Source organism: Schistocerca gregaria, chromosome 2 (genome assembly GCF_023897955.1).
Source record: "Schistocerca gregaria isolate iqSchGreg1 chromosome 2, iqSchGreg1.2, whole genome shotgun sequence".
Lineage (NCBI taxonomy): Eukaryota > Metazoa > Arthropoda > Insecta > Orthoptera > Acrididae > Schistocerca > Schistocerca gregaria.
Window position 1 is genome coordinate 293,695,380 of NC_064921.1, and position 27,074 is coordinate 293,722,453.

A 27,074-nucleotide genomic window follows, 5' to 3' on the forward strand; every position below is an offset into this window, starting at 1 on the left:
ATGATAAGTGTATAGTTTGTGCTGTTCGTCCAGCATTTTACAGAAGTATTCTTCTTCAGTCTAGGAGTATGTGTACAGCCTGTTTTGTCTCCATTAAAGCCATCTGTTCCTCGGCCATCCTACATCTTCCTTTCCTATTGGTTACAATAATTTGTTAACTAATTTGTGTGAGAAGATAGACACCTCATCTGAATGGCACTGCAGGACAAACCTTTGTCCTCCTCTACTCTGGCACAACAGTGAAAAAGTGTAACACAGGATACACTATCAGGGCTGACTGTCCATCATCATTTACTATGGCATGGTTTAAGTGGGCATAGTTGACTTCTCTGCCTACTTTGACGAATGTGTGGAAACATGCTAGACAGCAATGGTGTGAGGAATGACGTCACTGAAGGCAGTAATGGTATCAGACAGTGTTTTCGGGCAAATCCAAGTTTTGTTTGTTTGAAAATGATGGCCCCATTTCAGTTTGCCGCAGACACGAGGAGAGGCATCACAGTGACTGTATTCACACAACACATACACCATCAACTCAAGGCCTTAAGGTGGGTGTGCTTCTGGGCACAGCCACAAATCACAGTTGGTACATGTCTAGGGCACTGTGACTAGTGTGACCTGCGTGAATGACGTACTGCGACCCATAGCCATACCCTTTCTGCACATCACCCCAAACCAGACAGCAAGACAATGCACAACCACATATTGCTGCACAAACATGTCTCCTCTTGGTGTCACAGGATGCCAGCCTTTTACCCTAGCCTGCCAGATCACCAGACTTGTCGCCAATTGATAATATGTGGGAGGTGGTGAAATGATGGGAGTAGTGCTGTGACACTATGCCAAACACTACAGATGAACTTTGGAACCAGAAGAATGCAGCATGATTGGTTGTACCACAGGATGCCACTTTCACCTTATAAGGACTGATGCTATGACACAAGGAACAAGCTATCAGGGCCCCTGGCAGAAACTGTGCTACTATGCAATGGGACACATGCTGAACCACGGTGACTGAAATGCTAGTCATTTCTATAGAACATACTAACGTATAGGTCCTGTGAATATGAATGAATGTCCTTTCTCTAGTCATTGAAAGTGTTCTGCTTTTTCTGAACATGAGTGTATTTTGGTCAGCATATAACAGCATAGTTCTTTGTTTATAAAATTTAATTAAGATTTATACAGCTCTATAAAAAAAACACTGATTAAGCATTTTCAAACATATGAAAATATTTCAGAAAGCCAAGCCGACTACAATAAATGGTATGGTAAACAGACCAGTAGCTTAAAAGCCTCTATGTAAGGTATATGTCCAATTCCACTCCCTTCTGTACAATTATACAGAACTGGGCTTACATTAATAATTACTTTAGGCAATATACACCTCAGCAAAACCAACAAATATGTCAAGAATGTCAGAGCATTTATCATGGTACAGTATCAAAAAATCTCTCTCCCACATTTTAGAAACATATGTCACTCTCTTTCAATAACACCTTCAAAGGCAACAGGCCCACCATGACGCAAAGATTTAACAGTGCTTTCCAAACTGCTTTCTGACTAAAATTATTAACAGGAAAAAGGTCCATCTTGATGAAGGTTATTGCCATGCACTCAAGACTAGTATGCCATCACTGATCTATGAATGGCATTCAATCAGTAATGCAACGCTTTTTTTTCTGAAAGCAGGCTGGTCTTACTCAGGATTGCAATACACCATATTATTCCCCACTCTTTCAGCTACAAAACCCTATTTTTCCACATACTCTCCATTCAATGTGACAGCCTTACGTGAGCTTATTGGGAGGGCGTGTATGCCCACTTTGTACCACTCTACTGGTCGATGTTCGAGCCAACATCTTGCTACATCATCAGTAACTTCCCCATCATGAGCCTCATAACATGCAGCAAGCAACTCCACACAGATGGTCCTTCACTGCTCTTTATAGTCTTCTGTTAGGCAGCAAGGAGCCCAGCAGGCATACACCTTTGAGTACCTCTCAACTAGTGGACAATTGTGTCAGCACTACCAACAGAGATGTCCAGCTGTGTAATGAGGTGTTTCATTGTGATCCTTCAATCACCTCAAATGAGAGTATCAGCATATTGCAACACTGCTGGAGTCACAGCTGTGTGTGGCCACCTGGCACACACAGGAGACCATGCAGGTCTGCGGGACCTTGTCATGATGATGATAGCCTCGTCGCCCAATGACTCACCTCACTTTTGTTCACTGCCAGGCTCCCATAAACATATTGCAAGTGCCTATGAATATCTGTGATGCTCTGGTTTCCCGCCAAAAGAAACTCAATGACAGCTCTCTGTTTGGAATGCACCTATGTAACAAATGCCATTTTCAAGGTTATGTATAGCGCCACCACCTATCTGAACTTTATGAAACTATATGCGCTGAAGTGAGTATATTCCACAATGTCCCACAACAAATCCCACATATTTTTCAATCGAAACTGGCCAAAACAAAAAAAGTGTTGCATTATTTGCTGGATGCCTTTCGTAATATTCCACCTGTTGTATGTTTAACCCAATGCAAAGAATGTCCCACAGTTCCACTTCCATCAGCTATACTGGTACTTCAAATACAAACAGTTATGTAGTTAAGTCAAAGTGGAAACACCTATGTGATCAATGAACATTTAACAAGAGTTAAAGAAAGTTTACATTATCAGTAAAGTTGTGAGTGCTAGCATATGCTGCAGAGGAGCAGTCACATTTGCAGGACGAAAAATTAAAAAAAAAAAAAAAAAATGTAAGTAGTAGTAAAAATGTAAGCAGCGGTCATACATAATCAAGCTGGATCACTAACAACTGTTTTTGAAACATCACAATGAAACACAAGGTAAAAACATAATCCTTGTACAAGTACACCAGATTTTACACAAAAAAGTACCAGACACAACAATGCAGCACATAAGTAAACTAATGCAGATGGCTCATCACAGCATGGTGATAAGAACAGTCTTCTATACCTTTCCCCTGAATGTTGTTGCAAAGTTATGCATTTATGGGATTGGTTTAGCTATTCACTTTACACATCGGATGATGGAAGACAGCTTTCTGAAATACGTAGTGCAGTGAACAACGATTTACAATGGCAGAGGATGAACAATTTCTTTATCACTGCTTATTTCCATACAGTCATGATCATTATCATTCCAGCCTTTCAAAACTGGTACACTGATAAATAAATTCTATTTTCCTTTGCCTCCTACAAAAGTGCTTCCCTTGAATAAAAATAAAACTGTGTAATAAAAGTATTGGTCTTCCAGTTCCCAGGGTAGCAGCATCTTAATGGAAACTACTAATATTAAAGATCCACATGTTCAGGCCCTTATAATATTTCCATTCCTTCAGTATTAGTAGTATGAAATTTTCAAAACAGCGTAAACATCTTTCATATCACCAACTATGTACTGTGACAGTGGTCCCTAAATGTAAAATAGATGATTAATTGACAGCATTATCATTTAACTGCCTATCAATTGCTAAGCAAATAGAAACATTTCACAATGATAAAATTGCTTCTGCGCAAATAAATTTCATACATAGGCCACATTACAACAGTCAAGTTCTACATGTAATGCCTATAAACATTTTGTTCACATACAGCTGACTGATAAGACACAAATATGATTTGTTTTTTCCCCTCTTCCATGCCTTTCCCTGCCTCACATACCAGGCTCTAAACAATAGGATTTTAAACAAGAAATGACACTGAATATACATACATCATTCCTAATGACTTCACGGCTATCTCCCAAGAGGTCCATAAGTCTGGATACACCCATAGGGCTAACCAAAATAATTTCTTGGATCTCCTTTGGCCTGAAATTGAAATTTTTAGTAATTACACAAAATTCAAATCAGAAGCTAACACACTAAAAGGAGACTCTTATACCAAAAATACCATTTCAACGATTTAAATTTTATTTACATTGTGTTACATGTTTTATATCTGTCAAATTCTTCATGAGAAGTCAGATAAAAGTCTTAACCATATCAGAAAGAAAATTTAATTGAGGAAACAAATTCCAGGGAACAGAATGTCTGGCCTTTACATGCCTCAGTGAGTGGAAATTCCAATTACTGCTAAGAGAAACCTTAAAATGTAGAGAGAGAGAAAAGTATTCCTAGCTTTTCGAACTTCTATGTCGTTCCTCAGATACAAAAAGAGGGATTGGTCAGAAAAGATTTGAAAGGAGGTACAGGTCACTCAGACCACAGTTTAAGAGGGCCCCACCTGTCATCTTCCTTGAAGCATACAGTATTGATACAAAGAAAAACAGTAGGAGAACATGGACTGACCGAAAGACATGAAAACTGCCTGGTAGGGCGTAATTTACTCATGGCAGACACATGGTATAAGAATCGTGAATGAAGGTACGTGGAAGAGACCTGGGGATCCCAGAAGGCTTCAAATTCTGCATCTACACCTACATGAATACTTCACAATTCACACTTAAGTGTCTGACACAGGGCTCATCGAACCACTTGCACACTATTTGTCTACTGTTTTACTCTCAAACAACTTGTGCGAAAAGTGAACACTTCAATCTTTCCATGCGAGCTCTTATTTTACTACGATAACCACTCCTCCTCACGTACGTGGGCACCAACAAAAGATTTTTGCATTTGGAGGAGAAAGTCCATGATCGAATATTCATAAAGAGATCTCACCAGAATGAAAAATTACTTCATTTTGATGATTGCCATTCCAACTCGCATATCATATCCGCAGTACACTATCCCCTATTTCACCATAATACAGAATGAGTTATCCTTCTTTGAACTCTTCCAGTGTCCTTGGAAAATCTTATCTGGTAAAGGTCCCTGACCACACAGCAGATGATGGACAAGCATAGTGTAGGTAGTCTCTTTAATGTTCATTGCATCTAGTAAGTGTTCTGGAAATAAAAGACAGCCTTTGGTTCGCTTTCCTCACAACATTCTATTTGATTGTTCCAATTTGAGTAATTCGTAGTTGTCAACCCCAGGTATTTAATTCAGTTGACAGCCTTCAGATTTGTGTAATTTATTGTACAACCCAGATTTAACAGATAGATTTTAGTACTCATGTGAATGACCACAATTTTTCCATTATTTAGGGTCAATATCCACTTTTCACACCACACAAATACTTTGTCTAAATCATTTTGTAATTGGTTTTGATCTTCTGATGACTACTGGGTCATAAATGACAGTATCACTTGCAAAGAATCTCAGTGGCTGCTCAGATTCTCTCTTAAATTATGTACAAAGATTAGAAACTGCAGAGGGCCGGTAACACTTCCTTGAGGAATGCCAACTATCACTACTGTTTTACTCAATGTCTTTCCATTAATTACTACAAACTGTCATCTTTCTCACAGAAAATCCAAATCCAGTTGTATAACTGAGACGATACTCCATACTGACATTGATTATATAATCAATATTAATTATGTAATATCAATACAAAGCCAGATTTTAAATTACAACACATTTTCAGGGATAGATGTGGACTTTAACTGTAATTTGTTTGTTATGAACTGCTGTATCAAAGAAACTGGAAAAGTTAGGAAACTAAATAGATGGGACCTGGATAAAGTGAAGGAAACAGAGGTTCTTGATAATCTTGGAAGGAGCATTCATCAATGTTGGGCTGAAACAGGGGAAGGAATAAAACAAAAACCTATGGGCAGCTTTGATAGATGAATAAGGAAGGAAGCAGAGGATCACATGACTAAACAGACAAGTCCTACTAAGAATCCTTGGATAACTTAGGAGATATTTAATTTCACTGATGAAAGGAAAAAATGTAAAAATGCAGCAAACTGATGCTGGATGAATGGATGGAGATGTTCTTATGGGCACATGACAGCAAAGTCTTCAGCACCTGCGAGACAACAGACTGAGACAAGTGTCGGTAAAATACACAGAACAGGAAGATAAAACAGCACGTAAAACACAGGTAACAAAAGTTGGAAAACTATTTGCCTGTCCACACAGAAGCACGGAACAAAGTATTGTGTCAGTAGTAAACCATTAATTACACAGGACAAAAGTGGTACAAGGAGCAAAAACAATATTGTAGATGGATGTGGCTGGCTGAGTACAAGAAAAAGAGGAGGAGCCAGCCACTTTGCAACACACTAAAACCTCTGGGATGGGGGCAGGGTGGGGTGGGAAGAGGGAGGCAGGAGGCAGGGAGAGGGACGAAGGCCTAGGGGTGGGTGGCTAGTGGCTCACAGGGATGCCTCCCTGTTTGCCAGTTTGCCAGCTAGGGATGTACAAGGGAAGGGTGGCGGGTACACAGGTTGGTACGATGTAGTGGGCAGTGGGAAGTGGCACGCATGTGGGGAAATGAATTGAGAGGGGTGACACGACGGAGGAAGGAAAAACTGTTGGGTGGATGGCGTACGGAATTTCTTTATCATATTATGGCCTTGTTTGTAACTACTAGATATCTTGTGGCAAAGAATGCTCTCTTTACCTGTGTTAGTCTACTTCTAATGTCTTCCTTGCTTCATTTGCCACATGTTATTTTGTTTCATCTACTGTATGATCCTCTATTTCGATTTTTTTTTCTACTTTTAATTTCTTATCTCATTTCTGCCTCTGACCACTCCCACCATCACAATCTGTCCTAAGTGTATGACCACTCAGTAGTGAAGATAAGTAAGGTATAGCAAGTTTGCAGCATATGCATATGAACAAGTAGTGATGAATAAGAGTGAATTTTTATGCATATATCATCAGAGATAAAGAATAATAGCAAAATTAACTATGACATAATACAAACTCAAAGGCTGCTAACATTGCATAGATCTGTCAGTGGAAAAAGATGCCCAAGGAGCATTGTTTCAACACATATTAAATGCAGCCGAGTCAAAATACAGCTTGATGTGTTTTTTACACCAATTGTGGTATGCTCTTTAACACTGTTGAGTCAGATCAGTTCATTTTGTATTCTTTCCCATAGTAATTTACTCCTGAAAAACATGAATCAGATCAATCATACTGTGTGTATCACAGTCGACAGTTCGAAACGTATTACGTTCAGGACTTGTCTCTCAGACTGCTTCATTGGCCCTCTCTTTCATTGGCTGTTCCCGGTGTTTTCATCTTTTAACTCATAGTGTGGTGTTGATTGTGTTGCTGTGCACTTTCGAACACCATGGAAGGCCATTTACCCATGGGCGAGTGATAGAACCCTGATACATTGAAAATTAGAAATGCAAAAACTAAATATAGCTTGAAGAGGAAGCTCAGTAAGTAAGAAATCTGATGTATTTTACGAGGTTTGACAGAAAAGTAATGCCTCTACCTTTGTAACTCTTCAACAGTTGGCAGCACTGGTATGCAGCAGGTAATGGCATGTTCTGTAGCCTCTTACGAACTGCTCCAGTTTGCAGGAAGCCTTAGCAGTGAACGGTTGTGTTGTTACAGTGTAAAGTATGGAACTGTGTGCAGACAGTCAGTCAATGCAATTTAAGCAATGTGCAGTCATTGAATTCTTGACAGGAGAAGGTGTGACACAACAGGAGATTCATCAGAGAACGAAAGCAGTTTATGGTGACCATGTTGTTGTGAGTACTGTGCCTCTTCATTCTTGTATCAATCTGTCAACATTTTGCTTGTGAAACTCTGTGGTTGCTATCGCAGGATGTCCAACTCTTTGTCACGCAGGTCGGATGTTCCCACCTCAACACCTATAAACTTACTTGCCCAATGGTGCACAGTACGCACATCAACACAATCATCATAAACTGCCTTCATTCTCTGATGAATCTCCTTTGGGGTGACACCTTCTCCTGTCAAGAATTCAATGAGTGCACTTTGCGTAAATCACATTGACCAACCGTCTGTGCAGGGTTGCATACTTTACACTGTAACAACACAAGCATTTAATACCAAGGCTTCCCACCAACTGGAGCTGTAGAGAAAGGCTACAGAACAAGCCACTACCTACCACAAACCAATGCTGCCAACTGTTGAGTTACGAAGGTGGAGGCATTACTTTTCAGTCATCCCCCATATGAATGATCATTTATAGTAAAATTTGTAATATTGGTGCATGCGGGAAAGATTGCATAAATGCATATTTTTATACTTTAAACTTTACTATCTCTAGTTATGACATGAGGTAATGTATTTATTTGTAGGTAATTCAATCCAGATCCACATTTAAGGAATTTTTAGCTGCCTTGTAATAAAACGAAGACAGAATCAAGTAGGGAACCATCCCAGTATTCTATCTGGTGAAAGCAAAGAATAAAGTTTACAGCACACCAAACCTAGTGGAACAAGATCACAGACTCAGTTACATGATGAAAACTACGCCTCCAAATTTTGGATGTTAAAATTGGTAGTAAAACAAAACTGATCTGCTGAAAATTCTTTTAGAAGTTATTTTGGGTAAGCCAAACCAGGATTAATAATACATCAAATGCTGTTAAGAATTGTGGCGGTGTTAGAAGAGAGGCAACAATAGAAAGAGTGCTCAGTTTGTTGCAAGAAGAGAAAAGATGACCGCACTTACTTCTTGGTTACGAGCATGGGAATCACATTACAGTAAGTGGGGGGGGGGGGGGGGGGGGGGGGCTGTATCTTCCCACTGAATAAACATAAACAGACTCTTCAAGATGTACAACGCCTGTGTTCCTCTGGACTTTAAAGTGATAAAATTGTTCTTCCAAAACATTTTCTGCACGCAATTCAATATAGAGTTTAGGACATCATCCACTGATGCTTTTAGTTACTATGCTCAAACGCTCTTCTAGATTAAATGTGAACACACCATACTGTTCCAAACAAATATCATTTTACACATTGTGTGTTATTGATGTCAGTATTCAGAATCCAAAATTTTATGCTTGGGATGAGACTGAGGATGGAAGAGGAGTAATGGGGTGCCCTCTGGCATTATCTAATTTATAGATGAGGTAAAGTTTGATAATTCGATCACCTGCATCCAGTTCTTTGCAGACAGATGCAGTGGGCAAAGCAAAAACATGCACATCATTCATACTCTAGTTTACTGGCTTCAAAACAAAGCAATGATTACAGTATTTCTTCCTGTGAGAGGACATTCATTTTTACTAGCGACAGAGTTTTTGGCATTTTAGAAAAGTCTCTTCATAAACACTCAGACATCATTAACATCTGAGAAATACTTAGAGATTTATCAGGCTGTGATAACTGTAAAATTTCCAGGCAAAGAACGTTTTGCAAGGAAGTAGAAGAAGCTTGCCAAGAATTTTAAGAAACAGGAGGGGATAGAAGAACAAAGAAAGGTCAGAATAAAGATTGCACTGATGAGCAGGTTCAATGACCCCTCAAAGCAATTCACAACCCTTCTGAAATGATGCACAAAGACTGATCAGGTATATAGGCCTCACATAACAGATAACTGGAGGGTATTAACCAACACAAAGAAACTGGATGTGGGCAACCTGTTGAAAACAAGATTTGGAGACAACTGGAAAGAGGTTGATAGATTGCAGTTTTATGTTTTGGCACTAAATATTGATACAACATTAGCTGAAACTGGTAGGCCAACTCATGAGGACGAAGACTGTGATTGTTTGCACATGAAAGAAGGACTAAGTGCAAGATTTTAACACATCAATCGACCATCAACAACATGTTAATAATTTTCTTATGTCAGAAGGTGTCTCCAACAAAGTCAACTAAAAATAAAATTTATGTTTCAAATGATATTATATGGAAACATGGTGTATCAAACAATTTTTTTCTTTCAGTGAACTGGTTCAAAATATATTAAGTGCAATTTAAAAATTAAAACCACACTTTCATGCATTGGCATGACTAATTCTGGAACATAATCTGAATAACTAGGTTCTGCCATCAAGAATTTTGACATACTTCATTTGGTTACCAAGTGAAACATTTTTTTCGCTTCTTGTAAAATTATTATCTGTGCACTTAATACTATTTGAAACACTGCTCATTACTTCTTGTTCTCTTTGATTTTGTCAATTTTTAATTGTTTGAAAGAGATGTGCTTGTTAATAAACAAAATTATTTTCCAACAAATTTCTCTTTATTGTATTTGATGTGGAGAGATGGACAGAATTGTCTTCACCTTTGAGCAACTAAGATTAACTGAAGATTTTATTTTCACTATCACCTTTGTTTCCTCCATATTTCTAACAGATATTTATCACATTGGTCAACCAGACATTTTTCCTTAAAAAAAAAGAAAAAAAACAGCATTATTATAACAAAGTTAATAAAAACTTTCTATATCTGCATGCCAATTCTATTTCAAAATTGAGAAGTCCTCTTAAAATGTGCACCTGCTTGCACAATGATTGAATGACATCACAGGATTCTGACCAGTACTATCGTATGTTGGAAATTGATGCTTCAACTATGTGGTCATTAACAAATGCAACAATTGTGGATGATTGCTTATGCCTAGAACAAGACTATAACAGCATGCCAATGAGTAATCTTACCAATGGCACTGTGAGCCCAACAATGTACATGCAATTTATCTTGCCTGTAGCAACCATGAAATGAATCATTACCTAAATATCTATGACAAGGGCAGAGAAATAATACTCACTTGTTAGCGAGCAAATTAGTTAGCAGCTTGACGGCTGGCCATCGAACATGGAAATCATATTCCTCCAGAAATCCCAAAACAAGGCCAACATTGTCTGGCTGTTTGATAAAAATTTCTGTGAACTGTTCTCCAATAGTTGCCACTAAAGCAGAATTTAAGTTTATATGTTCTGAAAACACACAAAATAATTAGATGGGGCTTCCACAACAAGAAGTGTGAAAAACATGACAACATATGTTAAAAACACATTCCTGGCATAGAGTACGACTGCTACACTTTAATCACAAACAGTTTTCTTATAAATGTCACCGTATCACAACATTTACTTTCACTATAAGACAAATTCACCTCTTAATGTTGTTACTTTTGGCAGTTCCAATTAAAATACTTGCAAACAATGATAACGAAGAGATAACAGTTCCATTATGGGAATTACTGAAATAATATACACTGTTAATCAAGGCAACAAGATGACTGCATTACACAAACAACCTGAAAGTACACAGAAATAAGAGACACCACTACATACTATCACTAAAAGAACTATTTTTTTTTTCCACGTTGAACTGCATCAACAATTTCTTTAAGGGAAACATCAAACCAGATAATCCACAACGAAATATGAAAAAGAATGAAAACAAAAAACTATTCAATGCCTACAAGTTACGTTGAATTTATGGAAGGGTATATTACACAATTGTGTGAGAAGTCTGTCTCCCCCTCCCTTGCATTCAGTGCCTATATAATCTTCAGCAGAGAATTTTTATTACAAAAATAAGAAAGAAAGGTGGTGCTGTTTGAAGGGCACTGATGGATTGTGCTCTTAAGCACACTGCAGCACCTGTTTGTTTCAGCCCCAGTGTTAAGAGACAGCCAATGGACATTTGCAGATAGCTGGATTTGTCATTGTGGCCATGTCACTTGTCTGCATTGACTTTAACTGATTAAGTTACCAAACATTTATCAGTCTCTTTCATTTTTCCTCTGTATCAAAGAAGCATACACTTCATATTTTCTCCACAGCTTTGTATCACTATACAAGCTGCAGTGTAGGTGATAGGATTAAAGGTACATTGTCAGAAATTGTGCCTTTCCATTCCTGTGCTGTTGCAGATATGGTTTTCAAGATATGTTCCCAGAATAGGATGGCTTCGGATTGTTGAGCTGGCTATGAAATCACAATCTGCAGACAGACCCCTGGACCTATTGTGCCCATGCTGACCTAGCAGCTTTGCCATGTACTGGGAGAACCTGTTTGGTTAATTTATGGGTGATCACATGATGTAAGTACTGTCAGTGCAGTGGTTCAATAATGTTGTCTGGGACAGATTTGTTTATTAAATTTCTGGAACAGAAAGTGCTTTGTGGTGCCAGTTGAGGAGGCTGCAGACCATGGTAGCACATTATGTGAACAGTTTGTTTTATTTGAAATTGCCATGTAAAGGAGAGTACAGGGGTGTGATGGAGCATATCCAGGCAAGGGCTACACAGATCAAGTTAATGCTGAATAGCATGTCGTCATTAGTGGGGGCCTTTGTAAAAATGGGGCAGGTTGGGGAATGCAACTGGGATGAGGAATTAGCAAGAGTTCATTTAAATGCAGTATTGTGGAACAAACAGTTTTCAATTCTACCTCATCCTATTCTGGGAATGATTAAAGAAAGCAAATATTCTACATCAATACTAGTCCAGATACTGCACAATGTTTGAATTATTTGGCGTCACTCAATAAGAAGAAAGATGTACTCTGGGCTAGAGTAATACTGTAGATGTATCTGCTCATAAAGAGCACTTTAGTTCAGCAAGTGACTGTGGCAATTACAGTGTGTGTGTGTGTGTGTGTGTGTGTGTGTGTGTGTGTGTGTGTGTGTTTGGGGGGGGGGGGAGGGGGGGTTAGGGAGTGGGCGTGAGTGGAGAGATCTGCCGACAGGTAATCCCTGATAACACAATGTGACATTTGTTTGATCTGGATTATTGCCTTGAACAAGATGATGGGGACCTTTTTGACAACTATACAAATAGAGTAAAATCTGTAGCAAGGGCTTTGTTTCTTTCACGTGTGTGAGGCGAGGTGGTGTCGGACACTGAAGAGGTAATTAATCCACAGCACAGACCACAAAGCATGTTTGTCCAACAACTTGATGATCTACTCTCACAACAATGAACGGATTAAATACGTCAATCATTCTCGGCAAGCCAACAGTGTAGTAGCTACTGTGGGTAGCATTCCTTAAATGCAGCACCCCCAGAGTAGAAGACAGGTCAGTCGTTTTGTATGTGGACACCAGGGACATTTATTTACATTGTCTTCAAGGAAGAAGGGTTAATGGAGAAGCAAGATTAAAGTGCCAAAAAGGGATAACTTGGATGAATGGATCAATCACTGCTATGTCTAAGTGTAAGAAAAACAGGCTCAACAGCAGAATCAGATTCCACTCATTTGCTGTAAAATTAATAATTTCTACATTGCATCCTTTTAGACACTTACTGTTCTGGAAGAGGCTTGGTTCTGACTCTCCAGTCTCTGAGAGACGACTTGCGTTTAATATGGATCTTGTCTTACATGTCCCTGCTAATTACACTTTTTTGTGGCTTCTAGGTTGGGAGAAAGTAAAACTTTACTTTTTATTATCAAGTTACGAATAGCTCAAGGGTTGTCTATCAAGTTCAGTTTAGAGTCTGATATCTGTAGTACTGCGCTAATCCCAGATTGGGAGCAAAAGTGTTTTCCATTTAAATTTTGTTAACTTTACACCTTTAGTTTGGCAAGCATACAGAGTGTGTCCATTAACGTCTATCCAAGTAAAAAAGAATGTTGGTGGTAGTGAATTATCACCACAGCTTATTTCTTGCAAGTTCTTGTCGCCCTCCATTGGTAAAGCTGAAATTCAATATGGTATTGGCCCACACCTAACCTTGATGATAGCTTCCACTCTCATGGGCATAAGTTCAATCAGATGCTGGAAGATTTCTTGGGGAATGGCAGCCCATTCTTCACGGAGTGCTGCACTGAGGAGAGGCATCTATGTCGGCAAGCGAGGCCTAGCACGAAGTTGGCATTCCAAAACATCCCAAAAGTATTCTATAGGATTCAGATCAGGACTCCGTGCAGGCCAGTCCATTACAGGGATAATATTGACATATAACCACTTCGCCACAGGCCGTGCACTATGAACAGATACGTTGAAAGATGCAATCGCCATCTCTAAATTGCTCTTCAACAGCGGAAAACAAGAAAGTGCTTAAAACATCAATGTAGGTCTGGGCTGTGATAGTGCCACCCAAAACAACAAGGGATGCAAGACCCTCCATGAAAAACACAACCACACCATAACACCACTGCCTCCCAATTTTACTGTTGGCACTACACATACTGGCAAGTGAAGTTCACCGGGCATTCGCCATACCCACACCCTGCCATCAGATCGTCACCGTGATTTGTCAGTCCACACGTATTGCCACTGTTCAATCGTCCAATGTTTATGCTCCTTACACGAAGTGAGGTGTCGTTTGGCATTTACCGGCATGATGTGTGGCTTATGACCAGCCACTCGACCGTGAAAACCCAATTTTATCACCTCCAGCCTAACTGTCACAGTACTTGCAGTGGGCCCTCTTCAACTGTCGGCGGTGTCTGTCAGTCATCGGACTGTACGCTTTTTGCTGTACGTGTCCCTTCATGGGTCCCCTTCACTATCACATTGGAAACAGTGGACCTAGGGATGTTTAGGAGTGTGGAAATCTCACTTACAGACGTATGACACAGGTGATGCCCAGTCTCCTGACCTCGTTTGATGTGAGTTCTGTGGACCTCCCCATTCTGCTCTCTCACGATGTCTAATGATTACTTAGGTCGCTGATATGGAGTAACTAGCAGTAGGTGTGTGTGTGTGTGTGTGTGTGTGTGTGTGTGTGTGTGTGTGTGTGTGTGTGCGCGTGAGAGAGAGAGAGAGAGAGAGAGAGAGAGAGAGAGAGAGAGAGAGAGAGAGAGAGAGAAACAAAAATGTAAATTGCTTACATGAAAAAGAAACCATGTCATAATTTTGTTTTGTCCTGGAAAGTATTTGTGTGGATGAAGTGTCAATTGTACCGAAGTTTATCGTTGGGGGAAAAGGGAGGGGGGGGGGGGGGCAGTGGGAAGTAATATGTACTGCCCCTTTAAGTTTAATATAAGTAGTAATATTTTGATCCAAGCGCTGTTGTGCCGGGGGGGCGGGGGGGGGGGGGGGGGGGGGGTGCCAAATAAATTAAATAGAACACATCTAAAAATAATAAAGTATGAAATTTAAATACATGTTGGCTACCTAGGCACCACAGGTAAATAACAAAACAATGATCTTAATTAGTATACACTGAAAAAATTGCAGTACGGACACAACAGACGACACCCGTTCATTCGAGACACTGCATTTGGTCATGCCCCGCGTGCTGCATACTGTGCGACTCATATTCGTTGTTTACCGAAATAAGAGTTAGTATTATATCATCAAAGCACTGCAGGTCATACGTCTTGGACAGACTACCACACGAAACTAAGTTCGTACATAATTATGTCAAAATATGATATGAAATAAATAGGTAACACTATTCTTTAACAATGTTAGGCTAATTATAGATGGATGGTTTTCACATTTTGTATAATATGTAATTATAACTTCACTAGCTACCTTGCGGTGTGGATGCAGGATACGCACACCTGGAAAAGATGATGCCAAACCCCGAAGTGATTTATATCCTACAATAATAATAGTATGCTGTTCTGGAAAGAAAAGCTGCCGTTAACTTTTTTTGTATTATTTACTTAGCGGCCCCTGATGTGACAATGCTTGATAAGGATATTACTACTAATATTAAACTCAATGAATCAATGCAATTTTTGTGTCTCGGTTCTTTGTTTGCATTTTTAATTTATTTTTACATCATTAGAAAAAGTAAAATTAATGTTACTAACAGAATTCAGTTCATCATTAGAAAAAGTAAAATTAATGTTACTAACAGAATTCAGTTCAACTACACTGTACATTTTAAATTAAAGGTCAACTTGCATTTGTTATTCTCAAATAAATTTGGGTCAAGAGTTAATGCTAGTAAGTTATGCTTCTACAATTCCCGGCCGTTTCACTCCACAGTTTCAAAACTGCTGTAAACATATGAGAACTGAAGAAAGATACTATTTAATGGTGCACAGTCTTGCAAGAAAGAGACAGCCAAGCTGAATATTTGTAGTGAAACAGTGGAAAAAAAATATTTTATTTACAAATACTTTTTGAAGTGTAAGTTTTTATCATAAGCAAATGCACATGGGATGAAGCTTTTATAAAATGCTTGGATATTATTTTAGAGTCTATAGTTAGTAATAAATATATTTTAAAAGCAGAAATGTTGGTCACTGAGCTGGAATAAGTGCTGAACAGAACAATATAAATCCGTGTCAGAGAAATCCAGGAAAATAGAACATAGTAACTCTCCATGGAATGGACACATCATCTCCATTATCGAGTACTCTCTCACTGGCAGTGATAGATTTAGGTTAAAGTAAACAAAGAGATGAAAGTTTAAATGGATTGAATGCAGAATGGTGAAAAGAGAAAGGAGTTTGCACCAAATGGTTATTTGCCACTAGACAGAATACACATAACAGGAATAAAAGCACAAGATTGTGCAGCTATGGCAAGAAACAAATTACTTACATTCAGTTTAAGTGATTTGTGTTGGTGGTGAATGATCTTGCAGAGAGTGAAAGTATTCTGAAAAAAAAATCAGAGCTATCTGCATTCAATCCACACCATTATTGTGATCTTCATAAGAATACTTAATATGGTTAGACAATGAACAGACTACAGTTGGAAAAGTCTGAGAAGGGACTAGTCTCTGCAAGAAGAGAGATCCCTTAAGTATACTTGGTTTTTCTGGTTGTATAAATAACTGGACATTACCACAAAAAGCCTATTTTAAAAAAAGGGGGGGATCATAAATTTGTGTAAAAAACAGAATATATGATGCATTGGATATATGTAATAACTGAAAACTTGGTGTAGGGACATGGTGACCCCATTGCCCAGTGGGAAACTACTGCAATCAGCAACCCGAGTATTTGTGGGGAAAACCATACCTTATTGGGTTAGGAGGAAATGCCAACCCAAAAACCTGAACATCTAGGGTTGTGCCTCTGCAGTTAACCTTAGTTGTAAATTGGAGCTTGCTCCACCCAAGGTTAACTACCTTTTAAAGTCAACCATGGAAAGGTCTTTTAGGAAAAAATTTCCACCATCCTGTCCAAGAATGCAGGAGAAGGCTACATCTGATTCGGTGGGTAGCCACCTAGACAAGAAATGAAATAAACCTCTTGTAATAACCTCCGTGGACTTTAAAAAAGCCTATGACTGTAGCCATATACCTCCAATGTTAAAAATCTTAAGAAATTTCAGGCTCCATACAAAATTAATCAAATTGATAGAACTCACCTCAACCAACACTGTATCAAAAGTCAAGTTCAGAGGGGGAACTCTCTGAGCCAATCATCATAAAGAAGGTTTCAGATAAGGAGATTGCTTGGCACTCATGCTGTTCAACTGTGCTTTAGAATACATAATGAGGGAATGGTACAAGATTAACCCAAAGGTCATCCAAATTGGAAGACCCAAAGACAATGTAAGTTTAAATTGTCTCGGATTTTCTGAAGACCTTGCTCTCCTGTCCAACAGTACTCAGGAAACCAAACAATAAGTTATCTCACTACAGGAAATAGCACAGAAAATCATCACATTAACCGACGCACCACTCAAACAAAATTGCCATAGGAGACCAAGAAATGAAAATTGTAGGTAAATTTAAATATCTGAGAGAAATCATAATATATAACCTCAATGAAAAGTCAACATGGCATAACAGAATAAACAAATTGACTAGAGCACAATATATCACCAAGAACACCTACAACAAAAAGATTCTGTCAATAGCAACAAAATTAAAACACTACAAAACAGTCACTCAACCAGAAACAACATATGCAAGTGAAACCATCTTCAAAACAACTAACACTGCACAAATAGACAAAATACTCAAAATAGATAGAAGAATCATCAGAACATGCAACAACAAATCATACCAGAAAGATGGACACTTGAGAGTAGCTACAAATGCAACAGCTACAAGGAAATAGAACCTTTAATGAGTACAATCAGGAAGAAACGCATTTCATTTTTCCGACATCTAATCATAACACCAGAGAACAGGATCACCAGGAGAATAATAGAAAAATTGTGGAATAGTAAGTGCAACATTAAGTGGATTAGAGAAATCAAGGAAGATATGGATGAGCTACAGATTACGTTGGCAGACCTTAGAAACAAAACTGACAAAATCAGAAAACTCACAGACAAACAAACCAGACTGCAAATGAAAATCAACAAACAGACAATAGGAAGAGTTATTTCCAATGAAGAAAGAAGGATGAGATCCAAGAGAACGAAGAAGTACTGGGCTGTTCCTTGTATAAAGTTGGCTAGAGTGGTGCAATGAAGTCCATAAAATGTAAACAAAAACTAACTGAAAACTATGTGCCACACTGGACTGGAACCCCTGCCATTGTTTGCATAAAGTATGTTGTCAATAAAGCCATCTGAATACCTGTCATAAACGACCTGAAAGTTTCAAGTTGTCTAAGTTCCTCACCAGGTCATTCCATGTCAAATCGTCCAGAAATTTTAGGAAATGACACCTACTGTCACGCAAATACTTGAAATTTTGGGTAGTGGAAGTTTACCCAGATATATTCAAATACTTGATATCCTCGCGGCTTCGACCATCAACGGTTATTTTGCTGCCCGAATAGCAAAACACATCTATTACTTTAAGTGTCTCTTCCCCCAGCATCACCTGATCTAATTTGACTGCTTTCCATTATCCATTTTTTGCTTTTCTTGATGTTGATCTTATATCCTCCTTTCAAGACACTGTCCATTATGTTCAACTGCTCTTCAAAGTTGATGACATTGTAATTCTATCAAAGTTTTTGTTTCTTCTCCTGGGACTTTAATTGCTACTCCAAATTTTTCTTTGGTTTCCGTTACTGCTTATTCAATGTACAGATTGAATAACATCGGGGACAGGCTAGGACCCTGTCTCATTCCCTGATCAACCACTGCTTCTCTTTCATGCCCTTCTACTCGTATAACTGCTGTCTGGTTTCTGTACAGGTAGTAAATAGCCTTTTGCTCTCTGTATTTTACCCTTGCTACCTTTAGAATTTGAAAGGGAGTATTCCACTCCACATTGTCAAAAGCTTTCTCTATGACTACAAAGTCTATAAAGATAGGTTTTCCTTTGCTTAATCTATCTGCTGTCAGAGGTCTTAGGATCAGTACTGTCTCGCGTGTTCCAACATTTCTCCAGAATCCAAACTGATCTTCTCTGAGCTCAGCTTCTACCAGCTTTGCCACTCTTCTGTAAATAATTCATGTTAGTATTTCACAACTGTAACTTATTAAACAGACAGTTTGGTAATTTATGAATGGTGGGCTCCATGTGGTTCCCAAGTTGAGCAGAGGTCAAACATAAAGTGATCACTTTATGTTTGACCTACACTTAAGACAGTGTTACTACTCAGGGCACATATTCGTTGAAAGCACCAATGATGGCTGTTAATCAGTTGAAATCAATTTGCAAAAGTCAATAAAGAAAACATGATTTTGTGACTGGTTGCTGCTTATTTGGTATGTTTGGTAATTTTCATGCATGTCAACACCTGCTTTCTTTGTAAATAGAATTATTATATTATTCTTGAAGCATGAGGGTATTTTGCTTGCTTCACAAATCTTGTCCACCGTATGGCTGGCTCTCCAAAGTCTATCAATAGTTCTAATGGAATGTTGTCAACTCCCAGGGCCATGTACTGACTTAGGTCTTTCAGTGCTCTGTCAAACTCTTCACACAGTGTCATAACTCCCATCTCCTCTCCATCTACATCCTCTTCCATTTCCATAATATTTCCCTCAAGTACATCTCCCTTGTATAGACCCCCTATGTACACCTTCCACCTTTCAGCTTTGCCTTTGTTGCTTAGAATTGATTTTCCATCTGAGCTCACAAAAAATTATACAGATGGGTCTCTTTTGAATAAAGATCTCTCTAATTTTCCTGTAGGTGGCATCCATTATTCCCCTAGTGATATATTGTTCTAAATCCTTATATTTAATCTCTAGCCATTCTTGCTAAGCCATTTTGTACTTCTTCATAATCTTTGTTTTCAGACATTTGTATTCCCTCTTGCCTGGTTCATTTACCACAGTTTTTTATTTTCTCCTTTGATCAATTAAATTCAATACCTCTTGTGTCACCCAAGGATTTCTGCTAAGCCTCATCTTTTTACCTACTTGATCCTCTGCTACCTTTACTGTTTCATCAAAGCTACCCATTCTTTTTCTTTTGTATTCCTTTTGCCTGTTCTTGCGAATTATCCCCTAATACTCCCTCTCTCAAACACTCTACAACCTCTGGTTCTTTCAGTTTATCCAGGTCCCATTTCCTTAAATTCCAGCCTTTAAAACATTAAAAACAAAGATAAAGGCAGCCTATTTGAAAATGCACAAGGGTGCAATCAGAATCTGGCGTTAGGTAACATTCAATACTGTGAAGCAACACAGCACTGAATGTTACCCAGCACCAAATTTTGATTTCACAGATGTGCACTAACCACAAAGCTACTTTTATTTGTGATAGTGCTTTAATTTTATTTCACACTAACACTTTTGTTTTGTTTTGTGGGGGTTATTCTTTCATTCCCTGCCCCATGAAGCACCACCTCATGCATAGTAGCATGCTTGGCTCCTCCTAGAGACACCGTCATCAAGGTGGTCAAGATTTTACTGCTCAAGCCTATACCACTCCAGTATAAGGAGGGTTCCTGCAGTGGCACACTGCAAGTTTCAAACGGTCCCATATATGAAACTTCCTGGCAGATTAAAACTGTGTGCCCGACCGAGACTCGAACTCGGGACCTTTGCCTTTCGCGGGCAAGTGATCTACCATCTGAGCTACCGAAGCACGACTCACGCCCGGTACTCACAACTTTACTTCTGCCAGTATCTCGTCTCCTACCTTCCAAACTTTACAGAAGCTCTTCTGCGAACCTTGCACAACTAGCACTCCTGAAAGAAAGGATATAGCGGAGACATGGCTTAGCCACAGCCTGGGGGATGTTTCCAGAATGAGATTTTCACTCTGCAGCGGAGTGTGCGCTGATATGAAACTTCCTGGCAGATTAAAACTGTGTGCACGACCGAGACTCGAACTCGGGACCTTTGCCTTTCGCGGGCTAGTGCTCTACCATCTGAGCTACCGAAGCACGACTCACGCCCGGTTCTCACAGCTTTACTTCTGCCAGTATCTCGTCTCCTACCTTCCAAACTTTACAGAAGCTCTTCTGCGAACCTTGCACAACTAGCACTCCTGAAAGAAAGGATATAGCGGAGACATGGCTTAGCCACAGCCTGGGGGATGTTTCCAGAATGAGATTTTCACTCTGCAGCGAAGTGTGCGCTGATATGAAACTTCCTGGCAGATTAAAACTGTGTGCCCGACCGAGACTCGAACTCGGGACCTTTGCCTTTGCCTTTAATATCAGCGCACACTCCGCGGCAGAGTGAAAATCTCATTCTGGAAACATCCCCCAGGCTGTGGCTAAGCCATGTCTCCGCTATATCCTTTCTTTCAGGAGTGCTAGTTCTGCAAGGTTCGCAGAAGAGCTTCTGTAAAGTTTGGAAGGTAGGAGACGAGATACTGGCAGAAGTAAAGCTGTGAGTACCGGGCGTGAGTCGTGCTTCGGTAGCTCAGATGGTAGAGCACTTGCCCGCGAAAGGCAAAGGTCCCGAGTTCGAGTCTCGGTCGGGCACACAGTTTTAATCTGCCATGAAGTTTCATATCAGCACACACTCCACTGCAGAGTGAAAATCTCATTCTGGGTCCCATATATGTTCAGTTGGTTACACGCAAGAAGATACCACAGGGCAATCAAATTTGGTCAGTTCCTGCTGTCTGGCTTGTTGTCTGGGAGAAGGTGTTAATGAGGCGGACACAGTGTGCCGGTGTGTTATCATATTCATCATTGAAGAGTTGACTGTAGGTCTAGAAAACAGGTTTAAGGTTCCTGTTCCAATAATACACAACCTTCAAATTACCCCTGGTAGTATTGAGAGGTACCCAACACAGCAACATCATTACATGACTTCTGTACAAAACTTGACTAACTCATCTCCCTGCTGTACCCAAGGATCTGTTACATGTATTAGTACTTGACCACTTCCACACTCTTCTACAACAATCACAAGGTATCATACTGAACTTGTACTCACTCGTGAACCTGACTCAACAGAGCCAGGTTCCACTCCAGGTATCTCTTGCCTTATTTCTCTGAATGCCACAGAGCTGGAGATGGGGGTTTGCATAGTTGTTTATAATGGATGCCTAGAGGGCAACATGATTGTTTGGAAATGGTGGCATACTGTCTGGCTCAGCATAGACCTATCAGTTGCCTCCAACAAGGTAACACACAGTCCTAACATGTTCTCTCTATGATACCTAGGAGCAACAATTTGTAGGTAGCAGTCATAAGCTGATGATGTGGCCACTGTGATGCAGATCTTTAATGTTGGCTGTTTCATGATTGTGGCTGAATGTTCAAATGACAACAATGTGGTGTATGCCAATTCAGCAGACAACTGTGTTTGCTGATGGTCTTTCTTGCTACAAAGTCACAAAATGTGCATGATCTAAGCTCAAAATGACCCTTTGAACCATGTTGACAGACTGAACACTATTACATGCCACATCATACCGGTTACAACTGGAGGTACAATGAATTTTAATGAATTACACTCAAAATGTAGGTTTACTTCTACCTGTGTTATATGGATAGCTGGCTCTGTGTAGCAATTCCCTGTAGTCAGAGGGGTACTGAGAAAGAGGTTTTCAAAGGGGAAAAAAGCCGGACGTATAAAAAAACTATGCAATTGATAGCTCGTGGTCTCGCGGTAGCGTTCTCGCTTCCCGAGCACGGGGTCCCGGGTTCGATTCCCGGCGGGGTCAGGGATTTTTCACCTGCCTCGTGATGACTGGGTGTTTGTGTCGTCTTCATCATCATCATCATCAATCATCCCCATTACGGTCGGAGGAAGGCAATGGCAAACCACCTCCACTAGGACCTTGCCTAGTATGGCGGCGCGGGTCTCCCGCGTCGCTCCCCTACGCTCGGTAAACGGAGTATGGGACTCATCATCATCATCATGCAATTGATGAGAGTGGTACAAAACATTTTTTCAGCAGTTTATTTAAAAAATCTGTCTGTTTATAACCAATTTGTTTTTGTGCACTCATGTGTGTTTGATGATACTGAAAGGCTCAGAAATTCACAAAGCAGGAGTTTTCTTCGCATTTTCATGGAAAACATGTCATTGATTTATTGAATTAACATTAGACAGGAAGTGACTACTGGATAAATTTGTCAACAGATGAGTCAGCTATCTAATTTAAGCTGCACACCTTTTTCTGCCACAATGCCAAAAGACTAAGATAGCAACAAAGAGCAAAATGCTGTCTCATCATTTACCTTCAATGATTCTGGGAAACAACAGTAACTTCCCTCTGTAAGGCCATTAAAAGATTACGTCCACATCGTCTTCTCACTGACTCAGTTATTTAGTACTAAATTTCCATCTTAAGTAAATTAATAGAAGACAGAAAATGTATATGAAACTGCACAGTGTATCTTCGATAACACCTACCTTCCTCTTCAAAGTTTTCACCTGATGTGATATTGCATAAAGTGTCCAGTGCATAGCCAACTATTTCTGCATCGGCTCGATCCATTTCCAAGACTTGCCGAAGTGCATCCATTCCTTGTGCCCCAACTTCAACACGATATTTTCGAGATAATGCCTTGAGGGCCCGACATGCATCTCTTCTGTCATCGAGAAGTGTAGAAGACTGTACTCGATCCACTAGTCGTTCAACCTGCAAAAGAGATAAAAATTTGTGGTAAAAATATAAGTTGCAGTGAAAGATGGGTCCACATGGCAAAGTAACAAGAGTTATGCTAACAGGGTTCCAGCAGCCTATACAACGAACAATAGAATGCCACAAAATTATGGGCTGAAACTCATACAATAATGTCAACATACAACTTAACATGTCTATTTCACAGTCACAATGTGTCACCAGTTGTGAAAAAGTGACTTTCTAAATGCAAGCACCAAAGCAGATGGCAAGACACTGTTTCTTTGACTAAAGGTGTAAACGTACATGAGCAGGGCTCAATACAAAGCATTTGTACTTGTGATAATGAAGATTGAATGAAATTCATTAAGGATAAAACCCTGTCATGAGTCGCAACAAATACTAAAAAGACTCTCGGGCTTCCATCTTACTCTAAGTGGCATTGCACAGCACAGAAAAAGAAAAATGCTTTGTGAGTTGTGTATACTATTTCTATGGACCAACAAACACTTGTAGAATCAGAACTACATAATTTTAAGTGCATAAAACCACTAGACAATGAAAACGTAAAACCACTGGACAATGAAAACATACAAACGAAACTTTATTTTTGTCACGATAGTTTACAGTAAAGCCTTATTTCTCTGGAATCAAGCACCTTTGTTTCAGGGCTGGTTTATGCCTTGTGGAATGCTGCTACTTCCATGGACATTACAGCATGCAAAAGGAGAAAATGATGTCCTTCAGCTATGCACTGAACAAATAGAACATATAAGCAGTGTTAAATCACTGTTCTTCCATTTGGAGAAATTACAATTTTTAGTGCATTTGTTAAAATTATTGATGAAATTTTATTTATTTGTTAATCTGAATAGAATATCATAAAATATTTTAACAAACACACTCTATTCCTCAGTTTTTCCAAATGGCAAAATAGTATGATGTTAGGAAGAAGTCTGCTCACAGATGGTAAATTTGTTGTTTATTAAAACACGACCACATCATCACATGAACAATGTTAAAGGATCATAGGCATACCCATCGCTCCTAGTCAAAATTACTATTCAGAGAATGTTGTCAATGTTATGGGGAGAGAGAGGTAAAGAAGAAGTGCCCCATTTCCCTTGAATAGTAACTTTTCACTAGGAGCAGTTGGTATGCCTACGATCTTTTACCAGTGTTCACATGACGATGCAGCTTAAAGCCATGAAACTGGTTGTGCTTTGATAAACAACAGTTTTACCAGCTGTGAGCAGAATTCTTCACAACATCATGCCTTTCAACATCAGCGGTTGCCCGGAATGGTAACTCATACCACTGTGACTCTAAACGCTTCAAATAGGTTGGGGTGGGTAAACATGTATCTAAATAGTAGTACAATTTGAAATGTGCAAGACATCCATCACATCCATCACGCTGAAACCGTATTTTCTGAGGTACAATTATGAACACCTCTTCAAAAGCTGCTGCCAAAATTTTTGAGGAAATTGGTGTAAGTGGGGCTCCTTATTACTTCTTTCAATAAAATGTAATCAAGTGATGTCATGAAGGACTACTCCACATCACATATTATGGTCCACTGTTACTGAAAATCTATTTATAGGGGCAGTAAGAATTTGCAGTCAACCAATGATGTATATTGTGTAACTTAACATGTTGATAGTTTTTGGTTGTAGCTTTCCAAGGAAACATCTCATTTAAGGAATAGCTGTAAACTTTTACCCTTTACAAACATTAAAATAAATTTACAAAACTAGATCTGATGCTGAAAATTATCTTTATGCAACTGCTGATTACGGCTGTTGTGGCAAGAATGAAATTTATATTGGTGCAGTATTTAATGGATGCTTCAACAGTCGATGCCACCAGTGTCACACAGACTGTCGTGACAATTTAACGACTGTGTGTAAGAACACCTTTCCACATTGTTTTGTAAGTGCAGTCTTTTTATACATTTGGTGTCTGCAGTAATGATTACCTCCCGATAACACATTCTTTCATTTTGTTGTTATTTGTTGTGATATGGAGGATTTTTTCCATTCCTTATCCCTATTTTCATACACTGTTACAAATACAAAGGCACTACAGTTCACACATTATTGTGATGGCTAGTTAACACTGTTTATAGCTTTGAATTACAAGAACACCTCTCGTTTGAACTACATCCTCCATACATTGTGGGTTAAATGTCTCTATGGGCCATAGTGCTTTCAATGCTGTGCATCATTTGAAAGGAAGCAAAATTGGGCTCATATTACACATTTCCAGCCAACTACTGCTGTAAACGATGTGAAGTACCACTCTAAATACCCACTGCATGCAGCTCTCCTCCCTTTCCAATGCCCACTTGGAAAACTCTTGACATTGGTATGGAGTTACAGAAAGCAGAAATTCTGTCAGATTCAAAACTGCCTGTCACTGAGACAGTGTGACAGTCAGTAGTCCCCATTCATAAAGATCTTTTTATGACCACAGTTCTTATGCCATGTTACATGGTTGTGGGTAGAAGACATATCGGAGACCATGTTGATTAGATTAGATTAGATTAATACTTGTTCCATAGATCATGAATACGACACTTCATAATGATATGGAACGTGTCAGGTTAAAGAAAGATGTCTGTACAAGATATTACATTACACAAAATATTGCACGACACTAATGCCTTTTTTCCCCCTCCCTTAATTTATATCTAAAAATTCAGCCAATGAGTAGAAGGAGTTGTCATCTAGAAATTCTTTTAATTTATTTTTAAATGTTGGTTGACTATCTGTCAGGCTTTTGATGCTGTTTGGTAGGTGACCAAAGACTTTTGTGGCAGCATAATTTACCCCCTTCTGTGCCAAAGTCAGATTTAACCCTGCATAGCGAAGATCATCCTTTCTCCTGGTGTTATAGCTATGCACACTGCTATTACTCTTGAACTGGGCTGGATTATTATCAACAAATTTCATAAGTGAATATATATACTGTGAGGTTACTGTGAGGATCCCTAGATCCTTAAATAGATGTCTGCAGGATGACCGTGGGTGGACTCCAGCAATTATTCTGATTACACGTTTTTGAGCAATGAATACTTTTCTACTCAACGATGAATTACCCCAGAATATGATAGCATACAAAAGCAGTGAATGAAAGTAGGCATAGTAAGCTAATTTACTGAGATTCTTATCACCAAAATTTGCAATAACCCTAATAGCATGCATAGCTGAACTCAGATGTTTCAGCAGACCATTAATGTGTTGCTTCCAGTTTAACCTCTCATCAATGGACACACCTAAAAATTTTGAAAAATCTACCTTAGCTACAGACTTCTGTTCAAAGTCTATATTTATTACTGGAGTTGTGCCATTTACTGTACGGAACTGTATATACTGTGTTTTATCAAAATTTAAAGAGAGTCCGTTTGCTGAGAACCACTTAATAATTTTGTGAAAAACATTATTTATAATTACAACACTTAGTTCTTGGATGTTATTACTATACTTGT

At 39.1% G+C, this 27,074-nt stretch overlaps 1 protein-coding gene across 2 annotated transcripts in view; it reads right to left on the reverse strand.

Annotated features, from left to right (window-relative positions):
* The window catches only part of LOC126336906 (general vesicular transport factor p115), a 204,152-nt gene that overhangs the window by 128,287 nt on the left and 48,791 nt on the right, over positions 1-27,074 (reverse strand). For both annotated transcript variants that reach the window (XM_050001034.1, XM_050001033.1), the window contains exons 2-4: positions 23,374-23,602; positions 10,595-10,763; positions 3,750-3,846 (exon numbers count right to left, since the gene is read on the reverse strand). In XM_050001034.1, coding sequence (XP_049856991.1) covers positions 3,750-3,846; positions 10,595-10,763; positions 23,374-23,602 — 495 coding nt within the window. The remainder of the gene's footprint in view (positions 1-3,749; positions 3,847-10,594; positions 10,764-23,373; positions 23,603-27,074) is intronic.